The sequence below is a fragment of the Triturus cristatus genome, chromosome 11, assembly GCF_964204655.1.
Source record: "Triturus cristatus chromosome 11, aTriCri1.1, whole genome shotgun sequence".
Lineage (NCBI taxonomy): Eukaryota > Metazoa > Chordata > Amphibia > Caudata > Salamandridae > Triturus > Triturus cristatus.
This window is the reverse complement of record NC_140594.1, coordinates 636,846,977-636,870,120: the sequence shown is the minus strand read 5'-3', so window position 1 is coordinate 636,870,120 and position 23,144 is coordinate 636,846,977. Positions and strand designations below refer to the sequence as shown.

At 47.5% G+C, this 23,144-nt stretch overlaps 1 protein-coding gene across 4 annotated transcripts in view; it reads right to left on the bottom strand.

Annotated features, from left to right (window-relative positions):
- Window positions 1-23,144, bottom strand: part of LOC146785218 (uncharacterized) — a 1,495,909-nt gene that overhangs the window by 670,431 nt on the left and 802,334 nt on the right. For all 4 annotated transcript variants that reach the window (XM_085634134.1, XM_085634135.1, XM_085634133.1 and 1 more), the window contains exon 10: window positions 21,176-21,264. In XM_085634134.1, coding sequence (XP_085490260.1) covers window positions 21,176-21,264 — 89 coding nt within the window. The remainder of the gene's footprint in view (window positions 1-21,175; window positions 21,265-23,144) is intronic.

Sequence of the window (23,144 nt, the reverse complement as noted above, 5' to 3'; positions counted from 1 at the left end):
CTATTTTGGCATCCAATTCCTCTACTCCTGCATGCGATAATTGCAGTAGGGTAAACTCCCCAAGGAAGGGGGTATAGAGGTCTGCGCGCACCCCTAGTTCTGCTGTGCAAAATAACTGCAAGTGTCGTTGGAATACCTCCAGTATTTCCGCTCTGGTGTGTACTAGATCACGTCACTCGGCAATCAAAGTGGTTGTCAGTGAAGTTGTCTGTTCCTTTGGCAGGATCCAGGCCAATAAGCATCCTGATTTGTCCACTTCGGAGTGAAGCTGCTGGCGATACCGAGTCAATGTGTACTTGTCCAGTCTATCCCAAATGTCTGCAATTCACATGCGCAGCCTCCTTTCTCGGTCTCCCATATCCGGGGCAGTTGGGTCCCCTGCCTGGACTTCTACTAGAGGTTTTTCTTCTCCGTACACCTCCTCTTGCAGCTGTCGTCACAACCTGCAAACCAGTCCCATGCCAGCACCCCATGCCACTGCTTTAAGAGCTTCCCACTCAGTTGCCCTCCTTGCTGCCCCTCCACCCCCCCCCCCCAATTCTCGGCCAGATAATCAGTCACTACCTTTGAAAGGGCAGTTCTCCCAACCTGGTCCTCGAGCAGATCTGGTGGAAACCTCAATTTTCTCGGTCCCAGTATGGGAGACCGCTACCTCCCAAGAAACAAGCCAAGTGTGTTACCTCTGCCTCTGGGAAAGCCGGAGTGTCCAAGACCAGCACTTTGTCCAGTCTGCTGTGGATACCATGAGTGGGGGCGTAGCATGTGTAAAGTGTGAGTGAGGGGTGGGCCTCCCACCAGATGTCCTGAACGCTTAGCTCACACACTTGACATCCCCGAACTTTTGAGTCATCTTGGGTTTTGTTCCGGGCTTAAGGTGATGTCTATCTAGTTTTGAGTTGAGAACACAGTCAAAGTCCCCCAACCATATGAATAGAACGTCGATAGGTGATTAGATAGCAAGTCCTGGATGACTTGGAAAAATATAGGGTCATCAATGTTTGGTGCATATGTGTTCAGGATGGTGATCTCTCTGCCGTCTAGCATGCCCTGGAGAAGGACGAAGCAGACATTTATATCTGACTCACTGTAAGTGGGGGTGAATGGTATGCCTGGTGCCACCCATATTATCATGTCCCTAATATAGCTTGAGGAGGAGGAATGATGCATTTCACCTCACCACTTCTTGGCAACCTTGGCTGCGCTGGCATCATCAAGGTGTGTTTCTTGGAGACACGCAGTAGATATGTGGTGGCGCTTATGGAAGGTTAACACACTATGGCGCTTGGCGCAAGTGCCCAGCCCCCGAACATTCCAGGTCAGGAATCTAAACTCGGTCTCCATGTCAGAATAGCCTTGCGCTGGTGTTCGATGCTAGCCCCTGTCCACCCATTGCCGTCATGCTATAGTGCACACCTCTGTTAAAAAACTTGAACAATAAAACTTCCCAAAACTAAAACCCCCAACCCTCACCCACATACAATGTGTGAGCAACACTGCTACTGTAAATGCCTACCCCTTAATTGTGCCAGGACATAAATGTCACCCTGAGCCGCCCATCTGGGACCACAACTCTCTTCCGCCACCAGGCGAATTGTCCGGACCCGCCTGTCCAGGAAAACTAAATCAGCTCAAATCATAGACTGGCACTCTGATGGCAAGAATCCATCCCCCCAGGACGAACCCTCTATGTGCAGCTTCTGGGAAGCCTTTTTTGAAACGGCCTACATACTCACTGGGTCCTAAAACTTCGCAGCATTCATAGTGCACAGCACACATTTAACGTCTTGAGTACCAAAGGTGCCTTGAAGTCGGCCTCATGGCCCTTAGTCCACATCCGCATCAGCTCCTACTTCCTGCAGTGTCTCTGGGACTATATCGACTGTCAATCTTAGCAACTGTGACTGTTCCTAGTGCTCAGGGTTTCTGGCACCTCCTCTGTGAGCGAGCCTGCTGGTGCAACGGATCCCAATAAGATAGTGCCGTCACTCCCAACTGTCACTCTATGTTGGAGGTCTAGCTCTGTGTCTGGGATCCCCACACCATTCCCCTTGCACTGTGCTCCTTTGCCTGAGTGGGTGCCCCACTGCTGCCTCCGATCCCGCTGTTCCCACGTGGGGAGCGCATCCCCAGAAACTTCCAGCCATTTCCATGCCTCCTCTGGAGATTCAAAGAAATAAGCTTTTCCCTGGAGGTGGATGTCCCATAACTTCCGCTTAACTCCAAAGAATGTCCCTCTCTGTCCCTGCACTTGTTTTTTGTAGTCTTGGTATATTGTTATTTTATTATTTTCATAGGTTATGTCTCGCTGTTCTCTAGCGGCCCGCAGAATGCAGTCCCTGTCCCTATAGTTCAGCACCTTTGCAATAAATGCGCACGGGCGCCCCAGGGTCGGGGGGGGGGAGGGCGCAGCACCAGGGCCGTGTGCGTCCTATCTATGACAAAAATGTCAGAGAGGCCAGGGGGGGCTTAGTTGTATTTTGATCCATCGCTCTAGGAACTGTTCTGCTGACCTCCCCTCCGTCTTTTCGGGAAATCCCAGTATGCAAATGTTGCTACATTGGGGTCAGCCCTCTGCATTCCCAGCCCGGCACTCCAGGGCCTCCGTTGTGGTAGACATTTGAGCTACTTGTCTCAGTTCCGTGATCTCTCTCTCTGCAATGGACACCTTGTCCGTCACCTTCCGAATGTCCGCTCTTAGGAAGTTGATGTCGACTGAGACCGCCTCTATCTGGTTCTCCAGGACGTTGTGGGAGCCCTGAAAAGCAGCCAGAAGTTCCGCACGTGAGGGCTCAGTGTCGCTTTCCCCACCAGACTCATCTCCCCCCGCCTATTTGCAGCATAACGCACTTAGAGAGGAGGCGCAGCATGGTGTATTGTGTGATGGTATTAGGGCCCACGCTGCGGGTGACTTTATCCTTGCCCATGTTTCCACTCAATTTGAGTCACCATACATCATCTGTAGGTTTGCTGCTCGGTGTCAACCCGCTGTGAGCGACCCCACAACGCCATCGGTTTCTAAGTTTTGCTGCACTGCTCACCGCCAGACAGGAGCAGTGACAACTGGATTCCCCGGCACCAGGCACCCCCGGTTCAGCGCCCCTGCATCTCCAGTGCTTATGTGGCTATGAATATGTTTAACAGTCCCCCTGCTTCCCTGCTGTCATTGGGGAGACCAGGTATACTGAAGAGGGACGTGTGGCTGTCAGGCTATATTTAGTGCAGGCTCCATAGACAGAGGCCCAGTTCCTGTGCCCACCTCTTTGCTGTTCTCCCTTTTTTTTGTATTATTCTTTTTTTTTTAAACATTTTTTTTCTATGGGCTCCTATGGAGGGTTGTGCTGGAGCTATGCCATGATCCTAGATTCTCCACTTTGATGCTGCAGTCTGTCGCCCCTCCAGGCCAGGGCTTCCTGTCAGGGCTGCGGCTCCACGCCGGATGGGAGCCCGGGATCCAACAAGAAGGCCGTACTCTTCTGCGCGGACAGGACAGCCCTCCCATTCACAGGGCTGGCCCGATGGTCCCGCATTCAGCTCTCACGTGCCCAGCAGTACCACCACCCCCAGGAGCCAGACCTCTGCCAGGCTCCCGCAGGCCTCACGGACCCCACACACATGGGGAAGGTGTCACCGCCCCAGCTCACCCTCACTCAGCAGCAGGAGCTCCCGGGCGGTAACCGGCTGCTCTCACACAGTCAGGCCAGGCTGCCAGACTCCCCCGGCTGTCCCAGCTCCTGATGAGTGGCGATTACCCCTCGTCCAGGGACCTGCCGCCTCGCCGTCTTCTGCAGCAGCACGCTCCCCAGGTCCGACGACATACGGGGCAGGCCACAATTTAACTTCTGCTGAGCCCCGGCCCACAGGAAGCATCCAGGCAGCCGGCAGGACCAGACAGCCTGCGCCTTTGTGGCTCCATGCCGCCGCCCCAGCCTGGCCCAGTGCAGGGCCCTCTCAAGTCTCAGATCTCTTCCTCAGCCCCGAGGGTCCGGCTATACAGGTGAGCCGCAGTGAGGGCTCATCAGTCTGCTTACTATCTATTGCACCTTCTAAGCTGTTTTGCAGGTCCAGATAACAGGATTATGTAGGATTGCTAGGCGGGCCGGCCGAGAGCTACAAGGCTTACGTCTTGTCGGCCATGTTGCTTGGCCCCCCCCCACAGCACTCCTTCATTCCACAGGAAAAGGACGGGCACAAGTTGTACCTAGATTTCCTGGGTCATCAAATAATTTTGGGATGTTCCCTTGCTCAACCTTTGATAGTCCAATAACTCTTTGTTGTATGATTGCTTAGTCTTTTCATTCACACTTTTCCATAAAAGTCCTGTTATGTTCATTTGATGTATCTTATTCTAGCTAGGGAATCCCGCATCTCTCCATATCAATTTATTCTTTTCTGCCTATGTATAGCCTGACTGTGTCTAGATGATAAGCCAGGCTGCTTTTATCACTTGAACCCCTCCAATGTGTATGTAGACCAAACTTTATGCATTTTTCCAATGGGTGGTTACAGTTCCTGCAGAGTGGAGGGGGAGATTACAGCAAACAGATAAGCTGTAAATGATGGGGAATGTCTCCAAGGGTCAAGTGAGTGTGCAAAGTAAGGAAAGAGTACTCCTTAATGTGGTATCTAGTGCCCTCACACACCCTTGCGGATGTATAGCATCATCATTGGGCAATGGTTGCTCCTCGTGGGGGTGGCGCTGCAGTCCCTCACGGGCCCTTGGTTAGGGGCTCTCTGGCGGAGTTCTTTTAAGGAGTTGCCACATTTGTGAGTGCGGGTGTGTGGGTAGGGAAGTGCTAGTGAGTGCTGGTTTAAAATGAGACAGGGACCTAAAAATATTTAATCAAAAAGATCCCTGGTTCAGGCTAAAAAATTCACGGGGGTGGAGATGCACAGTAGTGCTGCTATGAGAGGGGAAACACGACCAAATAGAGTCCCACTACTCTCAACCCGTGTTCTGTATTAACAAAAGTGAATGTGAAGAAGGTCTACATGTTTCGCGCTATTAGATGGTCCCTATTGGATCCAGGAGCACTTCATCAGGACCAGAAAATGGGTGAGAAATAGGGTTCGGGAAAAGACAGCCCGTAATCCTATTTGTTACCTGGGTCAGGTTTGCTTGACAATATATGTCCAGAATCCGTTATTATACGTAAATCCTGTTCACAGCCTAGAGGGAGACATAAAAGTAAGGGAGGGGGGGGGGGGGGTTGGGGGTGGGAAAAAAAGGGGAGGAGGGAGAGAAAAAACCTATGACATATCAACCTTTATATGATATTCTCATGGCTCAAAGGGTGGCACTAGTGCACGAAGTGTACTAAAGTGCCTAGTGCATGTAGGAGACCACAACCGAGGTAATATCATTGTGATCATGCAGAATAGTGATGTTGGAGGAGTATCCAGCATAAAGGTGAAACCCACGGTGGTAATGGTAGGTTCCATCCTTAATTAACATCAGATATACACACATATATGGTCGTGCCATATTGGGGACCAGTGGTTCTTAGATGCCGAAAAAGGGTGTGATGGTGGACTAGAGGTTTTAGAGGTGCCCACCCTGGCGAGTGCCCTGGTAAAACTTCACCTGGGCGTGCCTTGTGATAATAATACGGAGATCAATAGTTATTATCACATAGTGTCAGGGAATGGAAACTGGCCGTGAAAGGTTAAAATGGCCTCGTTTAGCTGTGGTCGGGATGCACTCTGTGACGTGTTGGTGATACGTAGCCTCACAGACAATGATGACTGCCGTGCAACCGCGAGTATTAAGGCGGCCGGCGTGCAAATATGGTGCTCATATCAGGTGGTAGGTGAGTATCATGGTCTTGAAAGTTTCACAAAAATAATACAACATTAATGTAAAACGTAACATGGTGCCTACCCTCTCCTAGTCGATGATGGGCTCCGTCAGCATATGCCGCGGAGTAAGGCTGTGGGGGGATAAGTCAACAACGGGCATTGGTAAAGGCAAGGAAACAGTAGAAATACCTGTTCCAGGGAGCTCGAACGGTCCGAGGTGGTAGCAATACTCACTGCAGAAGTCGCCTTACGTTGCGGGGAGACCTACCCGTGCCGCTGCACAGCCGGTAACATTAGTCGGGAGGCTCCGGTCTTGTTAAGTAGTCTTGCCGGGAAGTGTCCGGGCCCCAGGCGATGACGTAATCCCATCGTGCCCAACGGCCGGACCGTTAGAGAAAGGACTATCAAACACCTATCTACCGCAGCCATGTTGGAATGGTATGCGGACCCACTACCTTCTTTGGGGAGGTGATTAGGATGTGGTAACTACTATGACAGGAGAACGCAATGTGGATCGAAGTAATATCCCACGGGGATATTGTGTGGAGATGGATAGTCTGGAGGGTAAAGATAATGATGGTGCTACAGAATATGTAATCTACATCAATGAGCTGTCATATGACTTAGAAAAAATGTCTTAGAAAAAATGGGGAAAGTGCCACGCGCAAGTCAATGTCTAGTGAGGGCGTGTAGCCCGTGTGAAGTTCGGAGATGGTCATGCCTAAACGTGTGCTCAAGTGTAATCAGAGAGATCTGTATCCTGTAACAGATTTCTAGATTGGTTAATTGCTAAATGCGGTTAGAGCACAAAGGGTGCAATTAGAAAGTGCTCACTGTTCAATAGAACGGGTATGTCAGTTCCGGAGGTGGTGATGTGTGTAATACACTAGTAGCCCTCGGTGTCAAGTGCTGTAATAGGGTAACCTAGTGTTATACAGTTAGCGGGATAGATCAACCCAGGGGATGTCTTCATTAAGTCCCTGTTTGTTACTTCGCAATTTGAACACCCATCGTTGTTCCTGCCTGAAAAGTGCAGATGCTGACCAATGGGGATTTGATTCGATGATAGTCCATCGTAGGTCTTCGGGGGAATGGTTCATTTCCAAGAAATGACTTTGTAATCTCGTAGCTGTACGCTTGCACCGAATTGTGCTCTTATGTTCCCCAATTCGGGTTTTGACTGGTCTCATTGTCATGCCGATGTAGCGTGATCCACAAGGACAAGTAATCATGTACACACAATTTTTAGTGTTGCAGTTAGTGTGATGTAACTGTTTCCAGGGTCTTGAAAGTCCTAGATCAATTTCTTTCGTGGAACTTGTCTGTGGGCATGCTATGCAGGAGCCACATGGGTAATGACCTACCACTGGTGGTAGATTCCATAGGGTTGATTGCGTTTTTATCATGTCCTTAGGGCGAGTGTGGACTAAGATGTCCCTCATATTTTGTGTTCTCTTGAAGGAGAAGAGAGGTTTAGGTCCTGGTAGGAACTCCCCTGTTTCTAGTATCTTCCAGTGTTTTTGGATTATTCTTTGGATTTTGTTGGAGTTTGGTGTGAAAGAGGTCACACATGTTAGTGTTTCTGAGGTTATCACAAGGCACGCCCAGGTGAAGTTTTACCAGGGCACCCGCCAGGGTGGGCACCTCTAAAACCTCTAGTCCACCATCACACCCTTTTTCGGCATCTAAGAACCACTGGTCCCCAATATGGCACGACCATATATGTGTGTATATCTGATGTTAATTAAGGATGGAACCTACCATTACCACCGTGGGTTTCACCTTTATGCTGGATACTCCTCCAACATCACTATTCTGCATGATCACATTGATATTACCTCGGTTGTGGTCTCCTACATGCACTAGGCACTTTAGTACACTTCGTGCACTAGTGCCACCATTTGAGCCATGAGAATATCATATAAAGGTTGATATGTCATAGGTTTTTTCTCTCCCTCCTCCCCTTTTTTTCCCACCCCCAACCCCCCCCTCCCTTACTTTTATGTCTCCCTCTAGGCTGTGAACAGGATTTACGTATCATAACGGATTCTGGACATATATTGTCAAGCAAACCTGACCCAGGTAACAAATAGGATTACGGGCTGTCTTTTCCCGAACCCTATTTCTCACCCATTTTCTGGTCCTGATGAAGCACTCCTGGATCCAATAGGGACCATCTAATAGCGCGAAACATGTAGACCTTCTTCACATTCACTTTTGTTAATACACAACACGGGTTGAGAGTAGTGGGACTCTATTTGGTCGTGTTTCCCCTCTCATAGCAGCACTACTGTGCATCTCCAACCCCGTGAATTTTTTAGCCTGAACCAGGGATCTTTTTGATTAAATATTTTTAGGTCCCTGTCTCATTTTAAACCAGCACTCACTAGCACTTCCCTACCCACACACCCGCACTCACAAATGTGGCAACTCCTTAAAAGAACTCCGCCAGAGAGCCCCTAACCAAGGGCCCGTGAGGGACTGCAGCGCCACCCCCACGAGGAGCAACCATTGCCCAATGATGATGCTATACATCCGCAAGGGTGTGTGAGGGCACTAGATACCACATTAAGGAGTACTCTTTCCTTACTTTGCACACTCACTTGACCCTTGGAGACATTCCCCATCATTTACAGCTTATCTGTTGGCTGTAATCTCCCCCTCCACTCTGCAGGAACTGTAACCACCCATTGGAAAAATGCATGACTTTTAGGAGCATTGGTTCAGGACCTCTTTCTAATCGCTCCTAGTCCCTCCTCTCGTTGATTTATTGTATACTTAATACGGCCACAGGCCGTGGGACATTTGTATCCTTTCTTTCTTTACTTCCCCTAACCCCCATCAGACACACACGACCAGGTACCCTTGGTATCTCCTGATTGTTACAAAGCATAATCATACATCTAACTGACACAATGGACAACCCGGGTCTCAGTTTTGATGATGATATGGTAGCAGAGATTCTGAGAGCTCCATCACTACTATCAGAAGATGGCAGTGCACCATCAGGCAGTGGCAATGAAGATTGGAGGTCGCTCCAAACTCTACGAAAACTACAGATAAAGACAGCCCTACACGGAACCATCATGACAGAATATTTGAGAGCAAACATCGCTCCCAACGGCCTGCTGATAACTCTGGCACCTAGGATATTCTTGGAAGATCTGACGTTCCACCGTGAATGGTCCAGAATATCCTGGAAATGTACACGTGACTGGCTGATATTAATCATAAATACAGCGAAACGTTTATCTGATGACCTACTCATCCAAATCAATTTGTCTGAGAATCGACTTAAGACAGGGATTTCCATCACAGCGTTTAAGTCGAAACTTGCAGAGATCAATTTAGAGATGAATGAACATAAGGAATATCTAACCAAACAAAAGATCAGTCAACTACAAAAAGACGTAAAGCGGTTCGACAAAGAAAAAATGTACCCCTATACCAAAGATGATTATGTGTTCTCCAATGCAGACACCTCCTCTGATGACGTAAGCAGCCGCAGCTCCGGAAGATCAGACTCCACTGGGAGTGAATCCAATTACGACACCAGACAACCCAGAACAAGAGGTGGATATAGGCACCAACCACCTCCACCACCCCTGTTCCATGGGTTCCCTTCCCACCCCTTCCCTACACCCATGTATCAAGGACCATGGATGGGCCCCCAACCCATGTGGAATGGCCCTATGGGACCAAATCCGATACTAAATTACCATCAGTATCAGACCCCACCTTTTCTCAACAGAGGGAGGGGCAGAGGAAGAGGCAAAAGAAGAGGAACAACCAAGACAGTCCACTGGCAGGACCCGGAACCAATGGTCCTACGCAGCAAGACAACAAGACCTTAGTGGTTAACCTATCCTCTAGGCCCATCACAGAAGATGAGAACAGACTGTTGGAAAAAGGCTTAGGATTTGTACCGACACCCAAGGGAGATAACTTCCTCCTGCACCAAGAACTCCATCAGTTCTTTCGGAAAATACGCTTAAAAGCATTCTTCCAAGATAAACCACAGGCCCCCCCTAGCGGCACAGGCCTCAAGATTAAATCTAAATTCACTCTCACCTCAGCTATGACCCCGAATGAGGTATTAACTTTTGAGCAAGCCGTCTTGAAGGAGGTCAACACCATCACCACGAACCGTTCATTTGATAATCTCTCCAGAGAAGAAAGGTCACTCCTCAGACACCTAACAGAGGATGGAACGATTATATTAAAACCCGCGGACAAAGGAGGGGCAATTGTCATTCAAGACAAGAATGTCTATGAGGAGGAATGCACACGACAATTATCTAACACCAGATATTATGAACCCATCAAAGAAGACCCCACCACACGCCTCTCGACCACGATACTACACCTGACATCGGAAGCAGAGGCAGTGGGATGGATTACTAAGGAAGAGGCCCTTTTTCTTCTGAACAAAAAACCACGGACACCGTATTTCTACTGCCTCCCCAAAATTCATAAGGGGATCACCCCTCCGCCAGGCAGACCCATTGTGTCTGGGATAGACTCTCTTCTGGAACCCTTGAGTAAATTCTGTGATGTGTTTCTACGCCCCCTGGTAACGCAGACCCCAACGTACCTAAGAGACACCACAGAGGTGCTCAACCTCATAGAACGTTTTGATGCACCTGAATCCATCACCTTGTTGGTCACCCTAGATGTGGAATCACTTTATACGAATATTCCTCAGGATGCCACACTGTTGGTCCTTGACAAAGCTCCCCGGAACATCGATCCTTGGCCGTCAACTACACCAATTGCCTTCATTTGTGATTGTGCCTCCAAAGCACTCAAAGAAAATTACTTTGCCTTTGGGAACAACCATTACCATCAAATACAGGGCACCAGTATGGGTAGTACCTTCGCGCCGAGCCTGGCCTGCCTATACATGGCTAATTTTGAAGAAGAGCACATCCTGGCTGAGACCAACCCATATACCAACAACATCTTATTATGGCGTAGATATATCGACGACATAATCATCTTTTGGAAAGGGGAGGAAGAAACATGTAGAACATTCTTTACATGGATTAATACCTTGAATCCATACCTACAATTTTTGGGCACATTGTCACACGAATCCATACCATTTCTTGACCTCCTGATAGCCCTAAAAGAAGGTTGCCTGCTGACTACAAACTACAAAAAGCCCACGGACAGGAACAGTCTTCTCCTCTTCCCGAGTCACCACCCAAAGTCCTTAAGAAATAATTTACCGGTTGGACAATTTCTCCGGTTACGCCGGAATTGCAACTCTGTCACTGAATTTGAAAAAGAGGCAGACATACTAACGAAAAACCTGGAAATAAGAGAGTATCCCAAAAGAATCGTGAAACAGGCACGTAAAAGAGCCAGGAACACTCCCAGAGAGGCCCTATTAGAAATTAGAGAGAAAACCACCTCAGAAACACTAACATGTGTGACCTCTTTCACACCAAACTCCAACAAAATCCAAAGAATAATCCAAAAACACTGGAAGATACTAGAAACAGGGGAGTTCCTACCAGGACCTAAACCTCTCTTCTCCTTCAAGAGAACACAAAATCTGAGGGACATCTTAGTCCACACTCGCCCTAAGGACATGATAAAAACGCAATCAACCCTATGGAATCTACCACCAGTGGTAGGTCATTACCCATGTGGCTCCTGCATAGCATGCCCACAGACAAGTTCCACGAAAGAAATTGATCTAGGACTTTCAAGACCCTGGAAACAGTTACATCACACTAACTGCAACACTAAAAATTGTGTGTACATGATTACTTGTCCTTGTGGATCACGCTACATCGGCATGACAATGAGACCAGTCAAAACCCGAATTGGGGAACATAAGAGCACAATTTGGTGCAAGCGTACAGCTACGAGATTACAAAGTCATTTCTTGGAAATGAACCATTCCCCCGAAGACCTACGATGGACTATCATCGAATCAAATCCCCATTGGTCAGCATCTACACTTTTCAGGCAGGAACAACGATGGGTGTTCAAATTGCGAAGTAACAAACAGGGACTTAATGAAGACATCCCCTCGGTTGATCTATCCCGCTAACTGTATAACACTAGGTTACCCTATTACAGCACTTGACACCGAGGGCTACTAGTGTATTACACACATCACCACCTCCGGAACTGACATACCCGTTCTATTGAACAGTGAGCACTTTCTAATTGCACCCTTTGTGCTCTAACCGCATTTAGCAATTAACCAATCTAGAAATCTGTTACAGAATACAGATCTCTCTGATTACACTTGAGCACACGTTTAGGCATGACCATCTCCGAACTTCACATGGGCTACACGCCCTCACTAGACATTGACTTGCGCGTGGCACTTTCCCCATTTTTTCTAAGACATTTTTTCTAAGTCATATGACAGCTCATTGATGTAGATTACATATTCTGTAGCACCATCATTATCTTTACCCTCCAGACTATCCATCTCCACACAATATCCCCGTGGGATATTACTTCGATCCACATTGCGTTCTCCTGTCATAGTAGTTACCACATCCTAATCACCTCCCCAAAGAAGGTAGTGGGTCCGCATACCATTCCAACATGGCTGCGGTAGATAGGTGTTTGATAGTCCTTTCTCTAACGTTCCGGCCGTTGGGCACGATGGGATTACGTCATCGCCTGGGGCCCGGACACTTCCCGGCAAGACTACTTAACAAGACCGGAGCCTCCCGACTAATGTTACCGGCTGTGCAGCGGCACGGGTAGGTCTCCCCGCAACGTAAGGCGACTTCTGCAGTGAGTATTGCTACCACCTCGGACCGTTCGAGCTCCCTGGAACAGGTATTTCTACTGTTTCCTTGCCTTTACCAATGCCCGTTGTTGACTTATCCCCCCACAGCCTTACTCCGCGGCATATGCTGATGGAGCCCATCATCGACTAGGAGAGGGTAGGCACCATGTTACGTTTTACATTAATGTTGTATTATTTTTGTGAAACTTTCAAGACCATGATACTCACCTACCACCTGATATGAGCACCATATTTGCACGCCGGCCGCCTTAATACTCGCGGTTGCACGGCAGTCATCATTGTCTGTGAGGCTACGTATCACCAACACGTCACAGAGTGCATCCCGACCACAGCTAAAGGAGGCCATTTTAACCTTTCACGGCCAGTTTCCATTCCCTGACACTATGTGATAATAACTATTGATCTCCGTATTATTATCACAAGGCACGCCCAGGTGAAGTTTTACCAGGGCACCCGCCAGGGTGGGCACCTCTAAAACCTCTAGTCCACCATCACACCCTTTTTCGGCATCTAAGAACCACTGGTCTTCAATATGGCACGACCATATATGTGTGTATATCTGATGTTAATTAAGGATGGAACCTACCATTACCACCGTGGGTTTCACCTTTATGCTGGATACTCCTCCAACATCACTATTCTGCATGATCACAATGATATTACCTCGGTTGTGGTCTCCTACATGCACTAGGCACTTTAGTACACTTCGTGCACTAGTGCCACCCTTTGAGCCATGAGATTATCATATAAAGGTTGATATGTCATAGGTTTTTTCTCTCCCTCCTCCCCTTTTTTTCCCACCCCCAACCCCCCCCCCCTCCCTTACTTTTATGTCTCCCTCTAGGCTGTGAACAGGATTTACGTATAATAACGGATTCTGGACATATATTGTCAAGCAAACCTGACCCAGGTAACAAATAGGATTACGGGCTGTCTTTTCCCGAACCCTATTTCTCACCCATTTTCTGGTCCTAATGAAGCGCTCCTGGATCCAATAGGGACCATCTAATAGCGCGAAACATGTAGACCTTCTTCACATTCACTTTTGTTAATACACAACACGGGTTGAGAGTAGTGGGACTCTATTTGGTCGTGTTTCCCCTCTCATAGCAGCACTACTGTGCATCTCCACCCCCGTGAAATTTTTAGCCTGAACCAGGGATCTTTTTGATTAAATATTTTTAGGTCCCTGTCTCATTTTAAACCAGCACTCACTAGCACTTCCCTACCCACACACCCGCACTCACAAATGTGGCAACTCCTTAAAAGAACTCCGCCAGAGAGCCCCTAACCAAGGGCCCGTGAGGGACTGCAACGCCACCCCCACGAGGAGCAACCATTGCCCAATGATGATGCTATACATCCGCAAGGGTGTGTGAGGGCACTAGATACCACATTAAGGAGTACTCTTTCCTTACTTTGCACACTCACTTGACCCTTGGAGACATTCCCCATCATTTACAGCTTATCTGTTGGCTGTAATCTCCCCCTCCACTCTGCAGGAACTGTAACCACCCATTGGAAAAATGCATGACTTTTAGGAGCATTGGTTCAGGACCTCTTTCTAATCGCTCCTAGTCCCTCCTCTCGTTGATTTATTGTTGACCAAACTTTATGGACAGCTTGACTGTAGCATTTGATGTTCTTCATTGGATTGGGACTTTTAATTTCTTAAAATTTCCAAAGGCTTTTGTTAATATTTCTCGTTTTTATATTATACCTCCAGTCATTCTCTCAGAGGCATTAATCTTTGTATCCCCGCTTACCTAGCCCCATAGTACCGCTCTGACCTTATGCGTGTTCTTGTAGAGGTCCTTTAAGGCAATATCCCTCTGTGCGGTTTGACTTCGAACCATATTCGGCTATCCTCTGCCACACCGATCTCACTGCTTATGCTACTACCTTGAACCACTCTGTGGCTCCACATCAGTGTCTGGACACTAACTTGCTTCACATTGTTTTTTTGAGCAACCACCACTCGTGTTTCTGCACGCTTTCCACTTGGTGCTATGTTCTGCCAGTTCCTCTGGCTCTGAGTAGTGTTTGCATTCTTTGGTGGCTTGACCCGCATTCAACAAGAATAAAAGACTGTTGAGAGGCTAATCATGGGTCAAAGAGTTAGCCATGTGATCAGTGGCGGCCGCTCCATTAGGGCGTTGGGGCGCCGCCCTACTGCTTTTTCGCGGCGCCAGAAGCAGAAAATAAAATGGTATTTAAAATACCATTTTATCTCCTGCTTCTCGCGCTGCGAGAAAGCAGACGTCAGGGGTATGCCTGGTAGGGGGCGGGTGGGAGGGATTGCCTGGTTGGGGGCGGGCATGTCGGTGGGTCAGGGAGGAGTGGCTTGCACCACTTCAAGTGCCCAGACTGCTTGGTCGGCCCTGGGGGCTGACCAAAGCAGTCATGCGTACTGTACATTTTCTCTATGTAGGCTGCATGCAGCCTACATAGAGAAAATGGCGTCCCTACTGGTGCCCGGCTGGGCGCTGCCTGGGGCTCAGCGCCAATCACAACGCTGCCATTGCAGTGTTGTGATTGGCTTTACAGGAGGGGAGGGAGCAGCATGCCTGTTCCTGTGTTCGGAAGCAGCAGAGGCGGCACGGGCCCTGGCCGAGCAGCAGAGGCAAGTTAAGTTACTACGAGCAGAGGTAAGTTACTTTTCCAACCCCACTCCCGCCAACACCCGCTCGACCCCCCCCCCCCCCAAATATTAAGTGCCGCGACTGCTTTTTTGAATGGATACCGTAGACTGTAAATCTAGTTGGGCCGCATTTCCTCATAACGAGGACTGTGGGCAAGACGTTGTCCTGTGCTGCTCTCATGTGTAGGCAGATGAATGGCCTCCTTCTGTCGCTGGAAGATTTTCATAGTTTAGCACTCAGGGCACGTGCTTTCTACAAACCCAACCGCCCCTTTCTGGTGCAACAAAGCACATCTTTGCTGCACTTATTTAATGTTTGCAGTTTTACATTGCGGGAAGGTATCGGAGCACTTTACAAGAGGGCCGGTTACAATACACAAGGACGCATTGATTTTTCTACAGCACGGGGAGATTCAGTGATTTGCCTCATAATCACAGGATGTTGAACCAAAACCGAGACTTGGTTCCATAGCTCAAAAGTCGGCAGGTCCGCCCCATCCTCTCTCGCAACAAAGTGAGAAAGAAAGTGGTTTGGGAAGGAATGTTTCTCCTTCCTGAGGAATTAGTGGTAGGAGGTCAAAGTTAAGATGCGTCACAGGAGAAGTGCATACATGTGTGGGGGAATGCCTGCTGACTGAGTTGAATGTCTAATGCTTGTCTTAACGGTGTGGTAGTCCTCTAATTCGCCTTCCGCACTCAGTAATTGTCTTTAGAGCCTCAGGAGGTTAATCAAGCGCGATGCTCGCTGCCACATGATTAAAGTCAACAGACACCTGCGACCTAAGCATACTGTAAAACCACCTTGCTAAAGAAATGGAAGTACAGTCATGTGAGTTTCAGTCAAATATAAAAATAGAATCCGTCAGCACTCATGGGGTTTGCCGGCACCCTGCTGAGCTTTTCCCCTTAAACTGTTGGTTGATGTGTCTCCATGCTCCCCTGGCAACTGAAATCTGGCTGTATTTTGGACTCACGTATTTCATTTACACGTTCACTGAGGCACACTTTCGTACTGTAGTATGGTGCATTTTCTTAAAGACATAAAATAGTGAAAATGAGTCCTTTGCACCACATCGTGTGCTAACACCAAGTTGTAGAGTCATAAGTGACCAGGATATGAGTAGTTTGTTTGGAAAAAAAGTTAAAATTTCATTTTCTACCGATGTGCGCTACAAACGACACTAAGCATCAAGTTCGCTCTCTGGAGAGGTAGCGTGCATATCCCATTTGACACACTACAGGGTAGTAGGGTGGCTGTCTGCGCTACTGATAACAGCTTCTGGGCGCTTTTTTCATGCCAAATATCTCAACAAATGCAGAGAAATGAACACTTGTCCTACAGTCCAAAAACAGTGGCCAAACTAACATTAGTACTGTGAAGATAAAGTAGTTCTTTTTTTAAATTCAGCGTTTGTAATCAAGCATATAAAAAAGCAGTGACCTAAAAGTGCTCTACTAACATTCCCACGTCATATTTCACGTCCGGGCCGCCTCGAGATTTATAAACAGAAAGATTCATGTTAAAATAAGCAACCCCTCATCACACCCTGTCAGCATTTATGTATGTTTCCCCTTTGGCTCGCTGCTAGTCATGAGTCGTGCAAGAATTACATTAAACAAGCAGGCTGCAGCTCGAATAAGCCAGCTGATTTCCCGTTTTTTTTTTATCCATTAGTTATTTTTCTTCAATGATTGACTGATAAAGATCCCAGGGAGTTTGTAGCCAGTTATTAACACGAATAGACAATTTTAATCCCCATTGTTTAAAAAGTAATACACAATAGTGACATTTAAATTTAAATGGTCTCTGGAAATTTTACTTTAAAAAATGTAGACATCCTTCCTTTTGAGCAGCTGTTCTGGAGTGGGTAACTCAGGTTGTGCGGCCTGTGCTGCTGTCCGGTCTTTCTCAAGTCAGCATTGCTTGGCACCTTGTGGTTGATGGTCCGGGGAGGGGGCCCGGGAAGAGGCCGGTTATGAGGCAGCCTCCTGATGCAGGCCCTGCTAAAGGATTCATTTGGCTCTGGCGGTGGCTGAGTCTCCCCCCCCCCCCCCCCGGTTGGCAGGTGGCTGTTTACCGTGTGCGTATGGTGGTGATTTGCCTGCAGGTGGCTCCTGGGCTGTCCTTACTCCAGCGCTACAGTCTTTGATGAATACACAGCACAACTCTTAAGTCCCTTTGGTAAAGAGACTGCACGTTTCTTCCATTTCTGTGGCAAACAGACAGCTCCTCCTACCTCTCTGAAGAAAAACTGCCCATGTGAACAAACACCCTGGCATCCGGATGTGCCACGGGAACACTGCACTCACTGTTGTGTGTGAAATCCAGTTTGTTGAAACATTAAAGTATTGCAGAAGTGTCACATTCGCAGCAGGGATATTATAGATACGGACCGCTGCCGATTTTCGTAGGTTTTTGAAAACACACTTAGTGGTCTTCAGGGAGCCGAGGAGCGCTTGTGTTTCTGTGTTGCTGCCGAAGCGTGCTGAACCCTCTCTTTAGGGCTGGCGGGCACTACCCTGGACCGGAGGGGCCTAGTCAGAGCACTGTCACAGCACTAGAGTGCACTAAATACTGTAAAGTATTTTATTTGTGATGTTTCTAGTGGTACAACTTCCCACTCTAAACACTATCACTTTTTGAAGTGCAAAGTGTTTATAGAGCGAGAACGCAGACTGGTGCAGAAAATGTTTCTCACTCTGTAGCTACAGGTCCTGCCACGCGTGATGCACCTCTGAGAAGCATACACACTGAGTGCCAGCACTGGGCCAAGCTTCAAAAACATAACGATAGAAATGTTTCTGACGCTAAGCCCTGCTGGCACACCACATGTATATTGCTCAGAGGTGCATGGCACTGGCAGGGCCTAGCTTCAGAAACATTTCTATCTACATGTTGTTATATGACATTTCTTTATTAATGTAATAGCTGCACTTTTACAATTGCTTTATTAACCTTCTTGCTTCTCAAATTTGCTTGAAAATGCACCATTTACCCACTCTTTTTTCAAAATGTTCGCGGGGGAAAACCCCACGAACCCCCCTTCAGTTGTTTGGGCTCACTCGTTGCGCTCGCTCGCTGCAGTGCACTCCGACAGAAAGTGTAAGCTTCACCACTTTCAAATGTCACCAGCCACCACTGCATGTGATGTGTTTGGTTCGGTCAAATGGTGTATGATATTACTTCTGCTACCCCAGGAATTTTTAATCCTTCGACTTCTCCACTTCTTCTGGTCGACGCATTTCGGCCCACTGATTCAGGCCTCACCAGGACTTGGGCAAAAAACGAAAGAAAAAACACCTACAAATCAATATTGCACAAGCCAATATCTTAAATCCTCTGCACTGCTTGTATGAGAAGACACACCTCACATGCATGTGAGAATGCAAGCACTACCAATATGTCAAAAAAGTGCAAAATGAAGTAAAAAAGTTAAAAACGTTTGACCCACAATCGCCCGTAGAACATCATCGGGCAGAGCCTCAAAGATAATATTGTCTTGTGGTCTGCATACAGCGGTGTAAAGAGGAAACGCAAGCCACCAAAAAGACACCTCCACCTGTATATGCTACCAAATCATTGTGTCAACTAGACCTTACAATCCATGCGGCCTAAACACTTTAAAAAACTGTGCTCATAAAAATGTGCTCATAAAGATGCCGGTGTACCTCCACACACCTGTGTCTTTAAAGGTCTGTCTTCAGTCCCTGTAACACTACTCACATTGGTATCAATACAGGTATGGCGGGCCCAACTTTGGAGATTCTCCGACCTGTATGCCATCAGACAATGCCTGAAAGAACCATATTAAACACCTAATCAGCATTGTGCCCCCGGTTGTAATACAAAACTGCGGTGTTAAAATGCAGCAAATACCTTCAATGCACGCGCTCTTCTCCTCTACATGTAAAAGGTGATGGAAGCGCTTCGTCACTATGGGCACATTCTCCTGCGATACACTGTTGGAAATATCCGAATGATGGCCACACTTCTTATAATTTTCTTCGCTCTAAAACCAAGGGACATACTCATGAAAAAGGGGTACCCACATCAACCCCAAGTCTTCCGTAGTCCGTGTCACCCGTGGACCAAATAGCTAGCAACCAAGGGAACCCAGATCATACCTGCGGAAAACTTGAATACGGAACAGATCCTACCTGCGGAAAACTTGAATACGGAACTAGACCGGCGGCCTCAGCAGGCCGTCAGGGCCGCTCGTATCCCGAATGCAGGTTTCTACCTCCATGCCATGGAAATTCGAATATGGGTGGGATCCTTCTTTTAAGACAACGTGTAACGTGTCAGCGTCTCTCATCGCACTAGTTGATTCATGGACAACCGAGCATCCTGCGTCTACAAGGACGAGTGTATAAGGATATGCTGCCCGATGAAAAAATAAAAACTAACTAGGGGCTGGCTCAAAAGGTACGTCTCCACCAGTCTGACAACTTTATTCAGCCTGTTGCTGCTCACAATGGACAATTCTTGTTACAGAAAAACGTGCGTCCGTCACCTGACAAATAAAACACCACCGAGGTCCCCAGATATTATCGATACGACGCTCCTCATCGGTCACATAATAATGATTAAACACGGGCAGAAGGGAAAGAAAAAAACTTTCTGCACATAGAATTATTTACAATATTTTCTACACGTGACCCAAGGAATAGTACATAAGGTACAATATTTTCAAACAGACATCCTCTGACGTTACAGAAAAAAACTGGACCACGCATATCACACTCTTGCAGACCCAAATAGAAGTGCAAAGAAACATTCATCCCCCTCATTTTGAATCACTCAGGGAAATGGCATAATGGTATCTACAACAGTGGCCGTTTTTCATCATGTTCATTCAGATCTTCAGTGACAGTCCTATATTTTTTAATCATTCATGCCTCAAGTTTATTCAGCGTTGTTTTTATATTGACCTTATTCATATTTTTTACCACTAGCAATACCGACCACTGAATATCATTTTGATTATGACCCCGCTGTTGGCAATGTTGTACCAGTGGAACACCTTGCGTCCCACATCTTACTCTGGATTTGTGTTGTTAAATGTGTGTTCTTATTGGTTGTATGGTTTGTCCTATGTAGAACAACTCACATGGACATTTGAGGCAATAAATTACATTCTTTGTATTGCAATTGGAAAACATTTTCTGATAGTGTTCCTTGCCATTAATCATGATGGATTTGGAATCTTGTGTCATTTGGCATGCAGCACAATTATGACATTTGAAATGCCCAATTACTGGGGGAAGTCCTAACATCCCTCTAAGATCTTTATTTTTGCAGGTCGTGTTGCTCTAACTACCTGTTGATGAATATTTCTTCCGTTGCATAAGGCAAACAAGGGCTGAGGGATGTCTAGATGGCTAATCATCCTCCAGTTGCGTTGTATAATCCTCTTCAATTTGTTCCCTTTAGGGTTATAAGTGAACACACAGGTCAGTGGATTAGATTTAGAGCAGTGTTACAGCATGTAGAGAAATAGACTATGGACTGGATTCAGAAACTGCATCCTGTAGTACATTTGGTAGAACTACAGTAGTACTTCAAAACATCCTGCAAAATGCTATTCATAAACTACACTTCTGTACTATCTTACACTATTGTAATAAGTCCCTCCTCCATTTATTTCTATAGGGAGGTGTAGCAGTTACCAGTGGTTGGCCATGTGTAGTTCTGGACTTACTACAAAAGTGTAAGTTACTACAAAAGTGCAGTTTGTGAATACCGAACAGTTGTAAGCTTAGTCAAAAGTGTAAACTTACTATAAAATGTAAGTTACCTTTGTGAATTATTTCCAATGTTTTTTTTTTTACTTTCCCTTCCACCACAGTCATTGCCTTTCAGCTGAAATGTATAGAACAATAGCTCTCTTTATATTCTGTTAACGTCCATCGTGTTACCACTAGTAGCCACTGCAGGAAAGGACATTGCCTACCTCCTTAAAGTATGATCCATTCGAAAGTTCATCATCCAATTTATTTAGCAACAGGTGAAACACTTCTGGAACATCTTGCTGTTTAAAAGCTGTAAGTAAAGAATTAACAAAGCCATAGATTATTGACAGCATTAGCAGCCCCTCTCAGTGCTGCAGCACGGTTAATACAATTCTGCACAGCATTTTCACCTTCTGTGACAGTTTGTTGGCATGGATGCATTGCACAGCATATGCATGATAGGATACAATGTGTGAAAAATCACTAAAACTACGGAAAGTGCTCAGCTCTATTAGGAAATAAAAAAAACATTAAATATGCATTTTCATTTACACCTAACAGATTTATTTAGAGAGTAGAATTCATGAAAACCCTTAATTTCTCCTTATGTCAAGAATATCTATGTCATGCATTATCAGACCAAGGGCATCGACATACTAAATTAAAGCCACGGACTCTTTAAAAATCACAGTTTTTTTGGGGGGTTAAATAAGTGATCTGAACTCATGCCAGGTTACTCACCGGTAATCTTCATTACTCCGAGTCCTGGTCTTCCCGTTCCATTTCTTAACAATGAGCAACTTGTCTGCTCCGCAGAAACCTTTTACCTAGCAGATTACAATACTTCCCCCAATATGGTGCTCCCTACCCGGAAGCAGGGGCAGTGCATCCATTGGGGCATTGGGGTGTAGCCCCACTAAGCCACATGGACGCACCGTCACTCAAGCGCAATGTGACCCACTGCCCGCAATCATTATCTCGCTGAGAATATTATTATAAATATACGCATGTCCCAGTACCTAGTAGTACCGGGACACGCCCGCGGCCAGACTGAAAAAAATGCGCTGCTGAAGCCAGGGGGTGGGGCAACAGGGGCTGGGCTGCAGCAGCTGAGCCTGAGTGACAGTCCAGACTCAGCTGCCTGCAGCAGTAGAGACAGTGCGCGCATGTGCATTTTTGGGCTAGGACCAGCCCGTACATGCGCGCAACAATCTTTCTTCCATTAAGAGGAGTCAGGGACCCAAGGGGGTGCTGCTTCATACAGCAACACCAGGGCCGCAGCCACCGGGTCTCATTATGGGCGAGGAGTAACTGTGCCCCCCTAGCCAATCCTGGCGCTGCATGCAGCGCCAGGATTGGCTGGTCCACCACGCAGAAATGAGGCAATCCTTTTATTGAGTGCCGCTCCGCGGGGTGGTGGCACTGCCGCAGCCGCACTTATGTATGGCCAATCACTGTGTGACTTCATGTGAAGCCATGCAGTGATTGGCCATTTTCGGGTGGTGACGTCATGTCCAGGCTCAGGCTGAGGCTCGCAGCCCAGCAGCAGGCCGACTCGACGTGGATGACTCCCTCACGTGTTTGCCGCCACTGCCGCCAGACTCACTCAGACGTCTACATGTGAAAAAAGTAAGTGTAAATGCGTGAATGATGATACATAAATGATGTGAGGGGACAACGCAGTGCGGGACGTGCTTACCTTCTTGCCAGTTGTTATTTGGTGCTCGGGCAGACTCCTGTCAGAACGTTGCCGTGAGGGGAACGGCTGTTCTGTTCTTCGCTTCGCCGTGAGGTGAACGGCAAACTTTCATCCTGAAAACTTCGATTCCCAGAAGCCCCGGTACCGCGCACAGTACAGGCGTCATAGAAAGGGCGCCTGGAGCCCTCAAAGCCAGCGAGGGGACAACGCAGCGCGGGACGCGCGCACGCGTGCCCCGGCGCCGCCCGGGCAAAGCCCGGGCCAAGGGCAGGCCCGTCCGCACCCGTCGGAGTCTGGAAGAGGCTGGGCTGGGCCACATCCCTATCATTTGCAATATGGGTAAGAGAAAACTGGCCGGAAATCAGGTACAGGGGGGAACCAATGCCAAAGTGCCTCGCAAATCTTCATCTATCATCTCCTATTTGACTTCGGCTGTGGGAGTTTTGAACAATGAAATTGAGGTTGCCGAAAGGGAACTGGGTCTAACTACT